Raw genomic sequence first — 12,073 nt, forward strand, 5'->3', positions numbered from 1 at the left:
CTCATAATTTTATCCTATTATGTGATTCATCCTGTCTCTTTTAGATAGATGAGATCTTATTCTTTTTATCTCTGTTCCCTTGTTTTTGCTGTAAAGCGCTTTGAATTGCCCTGTGTATGAATGGTGCTTTACAGACAAAATTGGCAAGCCTTACAATATATATGGTCTAGTTAGCAGTCAACCCAGGTTAAAAAAGTTACCCCTTCAAAACCCCTACCCTTTGACACTGTTTCTTGTGCTTCCATTTATATAGGCCTTTCTAAAAGTGTGACCTATCAGGCTTTAAGTGTGAAGAAATGAGTCACATGAAGTATTGTATGTGTGTTGTCTATGATGTGCCCCAATTTTGTATGATATGTGTGTGTATTCAAAAAAAGGGTGTAAAAATCAAGTGTGATCTGATGATGAAAGTTTAACCCTCTATATAGATTCTGAGTGCCCCGGAGTGAGCAACACAGAAAATCTAAGCTGAATTTTTCAGAAAAGAGGTCAGGTATGTCAGATGGAGCAGCTCTGACCAATTACCATCCTGAGATGAGGGAATCTTCATCAGTGCAGACAAAGCGTTCGTATAGCACACCATGACAGTAACAGTACTATTGAGTCATCACTCTGACATCTGACAAAGGGCTTGAATAAATTCCGGAGGAGTGCTGCCAATGTGCAGTAGGTATCTTGTCATTTATGGTGTTGGTATGAATTTGTTGGACAGATTTGACTGTTTGGAAATCTTTGTGTTAAAACTGTGATAATATGAAACCATGGCATTTGTAGTCATGCTTATCATGCTGTAAAAATACAATACTGACCCATGCATAGTCTAGAACCTGTATTTACATCTAAAAGGCAGATTAAATTGTGCCTACAAAAGCTGAAAAACACTTCTTTATCTATGGACAAGAAGCATTCTGGCATTCTTTAGAGAACCAGCTTTATCTGTTCCACAAAGGCTGCTCAATGGTCCACATTAAATCAACATGGCTATAGTGGGCAGCTCACTAGTTGTCCTTTATAAAATGGTACATACATGTATGTGTGTCACTGTGTGTGTGCGTGTTGCCCTATAGGCGGTATGTCTTATGTGTGTGACAGCTGTGTGACAGGTACATGCTTGGGGGAGGGCACAGGGGAACATCTGCAGGGAAATTGTAAAAGGTTAGCTCTTACTTTATTAGTGACACTCTTGTTAGTGCCTCTCTCTTTCCATTTTTCTCCCTTTTTAATTATTAATGTTCACTGGTTTATGTTTGAACTACACTGAACCATAAGCATTTATACTTTTATAAAGCTACAACATATGTGGATGTGTCTTGCTGGTTTAAGAATAATCATCTCATCCATCACATTTTTTTTTTGCATGGCATCTCTGCAGTTTTATGTATCTGATCCATGTGCTTAGACGGTCATGCAGTCATACCTGAGAAGGATCCCAGCTTCGGAGCTGTCATGTCCCCTCCATCATAGATCTCCAGAGAGTCCCAGTTGTGCTCAGTCGCAAATGTCATAACTTGGATCTAACAAGTAAACGACAATAACTGTACAAAACAGCTTGTGAGTTTACAAGAATCCTGTATAATTGGTCCTTTCAAGAGTGACTCACTGTCATATTTAATTAATTAGAATATACTCCTTGTCAGATTAAACGTACCTTTTCAAAACAACCTTTAAGTAGGTATTAAACATACTTTTCATAAAGCCCACATTTCTGTATTATATTTTAATCGGTCAGATGTAATATTCTAATCTTAAATGTTGTGTACCTGTATTCCTGCTCCTTCACTGACATGTATCCTCCACAGACAGTTTAGGCCATTTGGGTAAGGTTCGGGATAGCCAGGAGACAATATTGTACCTCGACGCTCAGTCAAATTGCCATTGCAGGGAACTAGAATGGAGACATAAAATATAAATTTCCTCCCATAATGTATAAACTAAGTAGTTTTTAATTAGGACAGGTTAGTGTAATGTAGCCTATCATGACTGAAGACAAAAAAACAGAATGATGTTTTGAACGGAGCAAGAATGAATAGGGATTATTTACGCGTTTGCAAAATGCCAGCTCTTAGCAGTAAAAGATTTCATATTGGCATATATTGAGTTGAAAACACAGTTGCTAAAATTGCCTATTAGAATATGATTAACCAGAAGGGAAAGCTACCTAAGGTGTTTCTCCCATTGCTCTTTATCTGTGTTCTTGGAGTCAGCACCGGTGTTTGGAAAGATGTCCAACCTTTTCTTTCAATGCTACAATGTTATTTCTTCTCTTGAGAATAATGTAAAAATGTATATCTCAGCCATCCAACTGATAAATTTAATGTTATTGAAAAAACATCAAATCTTTTTAGTACGTATATAACAATATATATATATATATATATATATATATATATATACACTGTAAAAATTGGTAATATAGAATAGAAAGGAAAGTGAAAATTTTCAAAACATAAAGCAAAGGACCATTCGCCTTACTCTTTAACTAGCTGCATTAAACACTTTTTATTACATACTTTTGGAACAGAAATGCTGCACAGACTCATGGACACCACTGAGAGCATTATCTGGGATCACAAATTAGCCAACAAATCTATATATTCATAGAACAATACACTGTCATATAATGAATCAGTAATTATTGGTGTACTCTTGCAAACTGATGGTCTGCTGTGTAATTTCTGGCTTATTTATGTAATCAAAATCTGGTAATGTACTTTATTTTGAAACTGTACTGATTTGCTGATTACATTCTTAATGCACCACAGGTTTGATTGCTTTACCTATGCATGCTGGTGTTGATGAATTCCACTGTGCAAGGGCACCTGGTACAGCCTGGCATCGAATTGCACTGGATCCTTTCAACAAATAACCAGGACTGCACTCGAAACGGACAACGGAGCTTGCTGAGAACTCTGAGCCAATTCGTCTGCCATACCGTGGCTCTGGCACTGAACTGCATTGACTGTCACTTGTGCGTGGCACAGCTGCAATAAAGAAAAAGGTTAAATTGCAGTCCAAGAGAGAAAGTAGAACAAAGATACATTTATGAGCAAAAGGGATTTCAGGCGTACCTTGATTTAAGTATGACTTTTCATGTTTATACAGGGTATCCCAATAAATTAAATAAATGTAAGATTAATTATTTAAATCATTCTTTTAAAAAAGTAAAAGTCATTTAATATGTAGTAGATTCACACAGATACACACAAAGTGATAGCTGCAGACCTGACCGTTGTCATTGACACCCTCCACAAAGAGTGCAGTGTGTCAAAGAAAAAAAACCTTTGTTAAAGAAGTGGACTGCTCAAAGAACCCTGTTTCATGGCATATTAATGGAAAGTTGATTTGAAGGAAAATCAAGTTGCTTGAAGTCATGTAAGAAGAGCCATGTCATTCACTGTTGTTGGTCCACTTTGTTTTCAACAAGCTTTATGGAGATGTTGATTTTATTTTCCAGCAGGATTGGGCACCTATCCACAATACCAAAATTAGTGATATCTGATTTAATGACCATGGTATCACTGTACTTGACTAACTAGCAAACTTTCTAAACATTTCATTGGACTTTCATATATTAAAAAAAATATTTTTATTAATTTATTTTTATTATCCAATATTCTTTTTTTATGAGAAACTGAATTTTGGGTTTGCATTAGCTGTAAGCCATAATCTGCAAATTTACAAAGGGGGAAAACACCTTAAATACATAACTGTGTGTAATCAATCTATACAACACATTTTCATTTTATTTACATGATTTACGCGGTTACATTATTTAAGTCAGGAAGAATATTGCAATAAACAAACATAGTTACCTTGGTAGACAAAATGAAAGCCTTTAGCTGATTGCCCACTCTTAGCATTGAATCGAAGCATGATCTGATTGGATGTTGCCAGTGGCAAAGTCTCTCCTGAAATAATTACACACACATGCACAACGTGAAGGTAAAAACTAAAACCAGCTTAAATATGTCTGAAAAATAATGTTATTGCTTTCTTTCAGTTTTAAGAGAAATGTTACACATAAAAAAATATAAAAAACATCCAACAGTCTAATATAAACATCGATGCACACACATTAGTGACAACCCTGCTTAACACTAACCACTTACTAAACTGTCTACATACTTAACACTGCCCTGGTTTACACTGACTAATTTCCAGCAGGGATTCCCCAGTATTTATAAATTTTTTGGTTGAATATGATCTACATTGCACATCATCTAGCAGTCACACACAGATTTATAAAGAAACACAAAGGGAGACCAGGGAAGTATGAATTATATAAGGCAAATGTGACCTGGTGTGGCTGACATTTAGAATCATCATTAGCTCGGTGATGATGTGTGCGTGTATGAGTGGGTTTTATAAGCATGCTTCTGTGTTAATTTGTTTCTGTGCCAAGATAATCAACCAGTTAGGTGGAACGATGCAATACAAAGCTGTTTGCCCCTGCGTGTGTGTGTGTGTGTGTGTGTGTATGTGGGTGTGTGTGTGGGTATGTGTGTGTGTGTGTGTGTGTAAGAATGATATAGATACACTATTTTCTAAAACCTATTGTGTTTGATTCTTTTTCATTCTAAAAGAGAAAACAAACCAAAATGAACTTCAAAGAACAAGTCATGCATTTGAAGGCTATTTAAATTGGCCTGTTTCCTAGAAGCTTATTTAACTGAATTGTACCTAGAAACAAATAACTTAATTTGCAGCGCCACTTCTAAAAAAAAACATGACCTATTCAGCAGTACACAAAATCAAGTGTTCATAATTGCACAAACAAAAAAGATCTATGTTCTCTAAAACCTATCTTTTAACAAATCAATAGTTTTTTCTCTTCTATGATCAAACTATTTGGCACCCAAAAAGTATAAAGAAACTGGCGTCCTATCGTTTATTTATTAACACAAAAAAGACATATACAGAGCCATAATCTCCAAAGGATGGAACCTAATGTCACTTCCAAGGAGATTTGCCTGCAGTTTACCCGCTGGCAATGACACAGACACAAATGAAGTAAAACCCAAAAGCAATGGCGTCACAATTCGCCATGAGCGATGTTAATCAATATTTCCTTATTTTACATTCCTCAGATTTTGTTACATACATTTGGTTTTGCAACATCTTGTCAGATTTCATCATAGCACTGCCAAGCTTGGATAACTCAAAGTTGGAAAATATGCAAAACCATGGAGGCTTCTTCTCCTGTATTGCAGAGCCTACCGTACCACTGAGTATCTCTCAGCTGCTGATTCCTTCTTGTAAAGACATCCTGTAATTAATTTTCACCAAATAAATCACTGTCAAATAAACTGCGATAAGTACTGTTGATGATCGACTCTACACCCCAGAGAGCCATTTTTCCCCACACAAATTTTTATTCATGTAAATTTTTCAAAGATAAGAAGCATTCAAAGAAGACAATGACAGAAAAAGACAATTGAAATTTTAGAACTGAACAGGTTTTCTGTAATATAATGTCAATCAAACAAAAGTGAGCATATTTGCAGTTTAACTGTAAGTTTGATGATATTATATAACCAAAGTAAAGTTTCTTAGCTGTGCTTAGAGCTAGCACTAGTCAACATACTCACCTGAATGGGATCCGGCTAGGGAGCTGAGCAATCGAGCATTATCATTGGCTCCATCAAACAGCTCCACTGAGTCATTCATCGCAGTCAGGAAAACAGCAAACTGACCAAAGACCACTGCGAAATGTCAGAGAAACAAATATTGAGAAAAAAAACATTACTTCCTTGTTACTTTCATCAGTGTATTTTTGAAAGTAAGCATGTTCAGTGCTGCTAATGATGTACTCACCAAACTGTGGGGACACAGTAATGTAATAGGAACACATCTGTCTTGTGGTGTAGTTTAAGGGATAGTTTGGGGACAAAACAACACCCTCCAATCCACCATAGTGTCCTCCACATGGAGCTATCCACAGAGAGATAAATAATTTAGAAGATTCTAGTTTAAACTGTTTCAACAAAACCAATATGCTTCTCTTCTCAGATAAATTGTCTGCAAAATAAGTATGACTTTCCCCTTTATGAATGGACAATTTATGAGAGAAATGTGGTAAATGATACAATGATTTCAGTCTCTGAAAGTGATACCAGTGACAGGCAGTTTACCAGTCTTGTGTGCAATCTGAAGTTTATTATATTAGTCCAAATTTGAAACAGTGAGCAAAGAAATAGCATTGAATTATTTCAGAATGAAAAAGTATTAAAAGAACAAAGCTTTTAAAAAAGAGCAATATTGTTGAATCCAGATCCATTAATACTCTGTGGGTTGAGAAGGCTTTGTTGATTGAACTTCAACACAACGCTGAATAGTTTGAACATAAACAGTGCAGATATAGGCACCCATGTCACCACTATATACAGTAAAATCACATTTCTGTTCTCCAGCATCACTTCTTAAGTTTACACCAAAGTATCTTCAAAACAAAATTCTAAAAGCAAATCTAAGCCCAACTTGGCCCTTAAAGCTACTTGTAAAATACAGTATTGGGGAAGCATGGGAAATTTGACCATAACCTTATTTCCTTCCCAGGAAGAACTGTGTGGTCAAACACAGCTTCATAGTTTGTCCAAGTAAAATCTGGGCATTTTAAGTGATTATATACATTTTGCATTGGGCTGTAGATATACTATATCAAATTATTCATCCAGAAACATGAACATAATATATATATATATATATATTTTTATATTTTTTTATTTTTTTTTTTATTTTTTTTTTTTACCAATGACTTTTAAGTTAGAGAACATGTAATGGATCAAATAAAAATAAAACACATCAGTAATATTCATTACTTGTGTACTTCTTTGAGAGCTGTACTTATTTATTAAGTAACACTTTATCAAACACCATCAAAACTGTTAAAAACACCTCAGTCGAAATCAAAACTTACACCTACCAGCATGAAATTATACAATAAAAAACATGCAAAAAAGACATAGATACACTTTGCAGCTGTTATATAAACCAAAGCCAGATACATGGCATCTTTAATGGACTGTAATGTATTAAGTAAACGAGATTGGAGAAGCTCTAAAAAGGGCTAATCTTTTTTCATCACAAAAGAGTATTGTTCACATGTGTTATTCAGATGGGACAAAGGATAAAACTTTAAATATGTACAGCAAACAGTTTGCCCTCAAGTTTGTTCAGATTCCACGTCAGAATCATGATATACTACTGCAAGGTTCAAACTTAGTTTTCTCAACTTCCATGTCTGCAATGTGCTCAATGTAAGTATGTTCATTTATTTTATCAAATGTGCAATGTTGGATATTCTACCTGTTTGTTTTGAGACCATCTTCTTTTTAGCTTTTTACAATGTACAGGTCCTTCTCAAAATATTAGCATATTGTGATAAAGTTCATTATTTTCCATAATGTAATGATGAAAATTTAACATTCATATATTTTAGATTCATTGCACACTAACTGAAATATTTCAGGTCTTTTATTGTCTTAATACGGATGATTGTGGCATACAGCTCATGAAAACCCAAAATTCCTAGCTCACAAAATTAGCATATCATTAAAAGGGTCTCTAAACGAGCTATGAACCTAATCATCTGAATCAACGAGTTAACTCTAAACACCTGCAAAAGATTCCTGAGGCCTTTAAAACTCCCAGCCTGGTTCATCACTCAAAACCCCAATCATGGGTAAGACTGCCGACCTGACTGCTGTCCAGAAGGCCACTATTGACACCCTCAAGCAAGAGGGTAAGACACAGAAAGAAATTTCTGAACGAATAGGCTGTTCCCAGAGTGCTGTATCAAGGCACCTCAGTGGGAAGTCTGTGGGAAGGAAAAAGTGTGGCAGAAAACGCTGCACAACGAGAAGAGGTGACCGGACCCTGAGGAAGATTGTGGAGAAGGGCCGATTCCAGACATTGGGGGACCTGCGGAAGCAGTGGACTGAGTCTGGAGTAGAAACATCCAGAGCCACCGTGCACGGGCGTGTGCAGGAAATGGGCTACACGTGCCGCATTCCCCAGGTCAAGCCACTTTTGAACCAGAAACAGCGGCAGAAGCGCCTAACCTGGGCTACAGAGAAGCAGCACTGGACAGTTGCTCAGTGGTCCAAAGTACTTTTTTCGGATGAAAGCAAATTCTGCATGTCATTCGGAAATCAAGGTGCCAGAGTCTGGAGGTAGACTGGGGAGGAGGAAATGCCAAAATGCCAGAAGTCCAGTGTCAAGTACCCACAGTCAGTGATGGTCTGGGGTGCCATGTCAGCTGCTGGTGTTGGTCCACTGTGTTTTATCAAGGGCAGGGTCAATGCAGCTAGCTATCAGGAGATTTTGGAGCACTTCATGCTTCCATCTGCTGAAAAGCTTTATGGAGATGAAGATTTAATTTTTCAGCACGACCTGGCACCTGCTCACAGTGCCAAAACCACTGGTAAATGGTTTACTGACCATGATATCACTGTGTTCAATTGGCCTGCCAACTCTCCTGACCTGAACCCCATAGAGAATCTGTGGGATATTGTGAAGAGAACGTTGAGAGACTCAAGACCCAACACTCTGGATGAGCTAAAGAGCTAAAGACAATAAAAGACCTGAAATATTTCAGTTAGTGTGCAATGAATCTAAAATATATGAATGTTAAATTTTAATCATGACATTATAGAAAATAATGAACTTTATCACAATATGCTAATATTTTGAGAAGGACCTGTATTTTAAAGTTGACAACCTGTTTCTGCAAAACACTACTCTGAATAACAGCAAACATGGTGCTGATTGATCCAGTGAATCATGGGGATTGTATTTCTTTTGTGTAAAGGATGATCATGGAGCTGTGAAATTATATATAAAATTTGATCTTGTAGGCCAAGCAACATTCAGCCCACAAGCTGTGAGCTTTTACAAGAACTTTGGTTTGTAAAGTTTGATCACTCCATATGTCAAAGCATGGACTCGCTTCCACTCACCTGTAGGTATGACTGGAATTACTGCTACAACACTCAATTTGTCAGATGATTTATGTGATCGAGAGAAGGGTTTGAGATTTATTTCCAAATGTAATAGTTCAATTCTGTAAGTCATTATTGTATTAGTTTTATCTCCAGACTGGCAGGTTAAATCAGATAGTTGAAAGCAAAAGAGAAACACCCCCACTTTATCTCATTACTAATACAGTACAAAACGTTTAACATTCATATGAGGCACTGAAACAGCTCAACATCAACATTAGATCAAACCGTCCTTTTTTCTGAGAATCTTCCAGGTATAAATATATGCAGCTATGTGAATGTGAACATAGTGATACCAAGAAAGCTTGGCTCACAATAATGGGCACATGGAAAATCTAAAGTTAAAATAGGTAAATAAGTTACACCTGTCTAGAAATATCTGATGCAGGTAAAACTCTAAACAGTTTATGTGCAGCAAGGTGTGTTGGGTCTGCAGAGATTTTTGCAGCTCTTTTTCTTGACCCTAGACCTGTATAAGTCCTGGCTGGAGGGAAGGTCAGCCCTGATTATTCTCTCTGCAGTCCTGGAAATTCGTTGCAGTCTGGACCTGTCCTGTTTTGTGGATGAGCCAAACCACACTGAGATGGATGAAGACAGGACAGACTGAATGATGGCAGTGTAGAAGATGACCAGCAGCTCCTGTGGAAGGTTGTACTTCTTGAGTTGCCTCAGGAAGTACAGTCTGCTGGTCCTTCTTTTGAACAGTGTCTATGTGTGAGGACCATCTCAGGTCCTCAGAGATGGTGGTTCCTAGGAACCTGAAGTGGTCCACAGCTGCTACGGTGTTGTTGAGGATGGCGAGGGGATGTATGGGGGTGGTGTTCTCCGAAAGTCCACCACCATTTCCACAGTCTTGAGTGGGTTGAGTTCCAGGTAGTTCTGACAACACCAGTGTACCAGCCGATCTACTTCCTGTCTGTATGCAGACTCATGACTGTCCTGGATTAGTCCAATAACAGTGGTGTCATCTGCAAACTTCAGGAGTTTCACGGACGAGTCCGCTGAGGTGCAGTCATTTGTGTACAGGGAGAAGAGGAGTGGGGATAGAACACACCCCTGGGGGGCACCATTACTTATTGATCTGCTGCGGGAGAAGATGCTCACCAGTCTCACCTGCTGCTGTTGGTCCGTCAGGAAGCTGTTGATCCACTGACAGGTGGAGGCTGGGACATTGGCTGGGTGAGCTTCTGGTGGAGGATGTCTGGTATGATGGTGTTGAAGGCCGAGCTGAAGTCTATAAACAGGATCCTGGCGTCCGTCCCTGGGCAGTCGAGGTATTGCAGGATGAAGTGTAGACCTAAGTTGACAACATCGTCTGCCGACCTGTTTGCTTGGTAAGCAAACTGCAGGGGTCCAGCAGGGGGCCTGTGATGTCTTTCAGGTGCTTCAACACCAGCCGCTCAAAGGATTTCATGACCACAGACGTCAGGGCCACAGGCCTGCAGTCATTTAATCCTAGGATTGTGGGGTTCTTGGGCACAGGGATGATGGTGGATCATTTGAGGCAGGGGGGGACCTCACACATCTCCAGTGACTTGTTGAATATCCGGGTGAAGATCGGAGCGAGTTGATTTGCACAGGCTTTCAGGCATGATGGGGAGATGTTTTTAGGTCCTCCAGCTTTCTTTGTTTTCATTCAATATTTCGTATTAATAAACAACATTGTTATTGCATTTGAAAGGCTACATAAATGGTTATTTACTTATTTATATAAAATAACAATACCGTTTACCCCCAAAATTAGCCACAATCCCCCCACCTAGCTAAATTCCTCTGGACCCGGGACTGATGTGTAGGTGTGTGCAAGGATACAGTCATGTATGTTGTTATTTTTGCATCTTGCAACTGCTTATGTAAAGCTAATAAATGTATCTTAAAAAATCTGATGTCACTTTTTGCTGTAGACTGCAGATGTTTCTGCAATAAAGACATCGTATGGCACTATTAGGCATAATATAACAGTGGGAATAGCTATTTCTATATCAGACTAAAATTTGAAAACATATTTAAAAAGCACAAATACTGCATTTTTTTGCCAAGCACTTTTCGGAATGGTTAATTTTCTGAACAAGAAAAACAAAACAAAAAAACAGTAGGACAAACAATAAGTGACTAAACTTTGCAGCCTGAGCTCAAAAACAGTATGGGATCTCCTGTATCACAGCAGTGTAGTTTCAACAAGCCTATTAACACATACAGAAACTGCAAGACCTATGAGAATCAGACCTAACTATTGCTCAGTACATCTTTAGCATCCTCAAGAGAGCAAGAACTCTTGCCCATGAACAGTATGTGGGTTTGTGCACACTTATTCTTTTAATAAGGAAGAGGCCACTGACATTTATGTAAGTGTCTCTGAAAGTGAGCACACAAAACAGCTGCACAAAGCCCATCGGTCAATGTCATCTCTCCCAATACACAAAATACACTCTCTCCGTGTATTTTTATTCCTCCTCTTCTAACCCTTTCCGGCCTGTACTCATCTTGTCGTGTTACAGTTGCTACAGAGTGAACCTCCGAGGGTCAGATCCATTATCCACCAACGTCATTAGCTGTGACCCTTAACAGATTTTAATTATCATCGCCCCTATGCTTGTTGAAAATGTGAGAGCGTATGAGTTCAAAGTTTGATCATGCTCTAAGAGACATGGAACAACACTTTGTGAATTAATCTGCTGCCAAAGTCAGGGGGTCTGACTGTGGTACTGAGATGTGAGGATGTGATCTTTTTGTACAGGATCATAAAGCTTAAATGCTACCAGTTATTAGCTAGAAAACATCCCCTTAAACACACCCATGAGGGTTACTCTCTCAAGTAAAGATGTCAGCATTTTGGTCTTGTGAAAATTGATCATGAAAGGCTCAAAAAGTACACCAGAGAGCCCTCAAGCACTTTCAGTTTTCGCAATAGGGCATTCGTGAGCCCCCGTAGACTTTTCTGTAAGATGTGCCAAAGTCTATGAGACCAGATGCATACACATTATGACTGTGTCCATTATGTTAGCTAAGGTTTGCTCAGTGAAACTGTTTCAAACGGTGAAGTAAAAATTATTTTCTTCCACTTTTCTTGTGTA

The 12,073-nt window shown here is 38.2% G+C and overlaps 1 protein-coding gene across 1 annotated transcript in view; it reads right to left on the bottom strand.

The window, feature by feature from the left end:
- LOC124866622 (CUB and sushi domain-containing protein 1-like) overlaps nucleotides 1-12,073 on the bottom strand; it is a 436,935-nt gene that overhangs the window by 104,153 nt on the left and 320,709 nt on the right. Inside the window, exons 33-38 of the mRNA XM_047362500.1 lie at nucleotides 5,815-5,931; nucleotides 5,589-5,702; nucleotides 3,813-3,908; nucleotides 2,778-2,981; nucleotides 1,761-1,885; nucleotides 1,418-1,514 (exon numbers count right to left, since the gene is read on the bottom strand). Coding sequence (XP_047218456.1) covers nucleotides 1,418-1,514; nucleotides 1,761-1,885; nucleotides 2,778-2,981; nucleotides 3,813-3,908; nucleotides 5,589-5,702; nucleotides 5,815-5,931 — 753 coding nt within the window. The remainder of the gene's footprint in view (nucleotides 1-1,417; nucleotides 1,515-1,760; nucleotides 1,886-2,777; nucleotides 2,982-3,812; nucleotides 3,909-5,588; nucleotides 5,703-5,814; nucleotides 5,932-12,073) is intronic.

Source organism: Girardinichthys multiradiatus, chromosome 4 (assembly GCF_021462225.1).
Source record: "Girardinichthys multiradiatus isolate DD_20200921_A chromosome 4, DD_fGirMul_XY1, whole genome shotgun sequence".
Taxonomy (NCBI): domain Eukaryota; kingdom Metazoa; phylum Chordata; class Actinopteri; order Cyprinodontiformes; family Goodeidae; genus Girardinichthys; species Girardinichthys multiradiatus.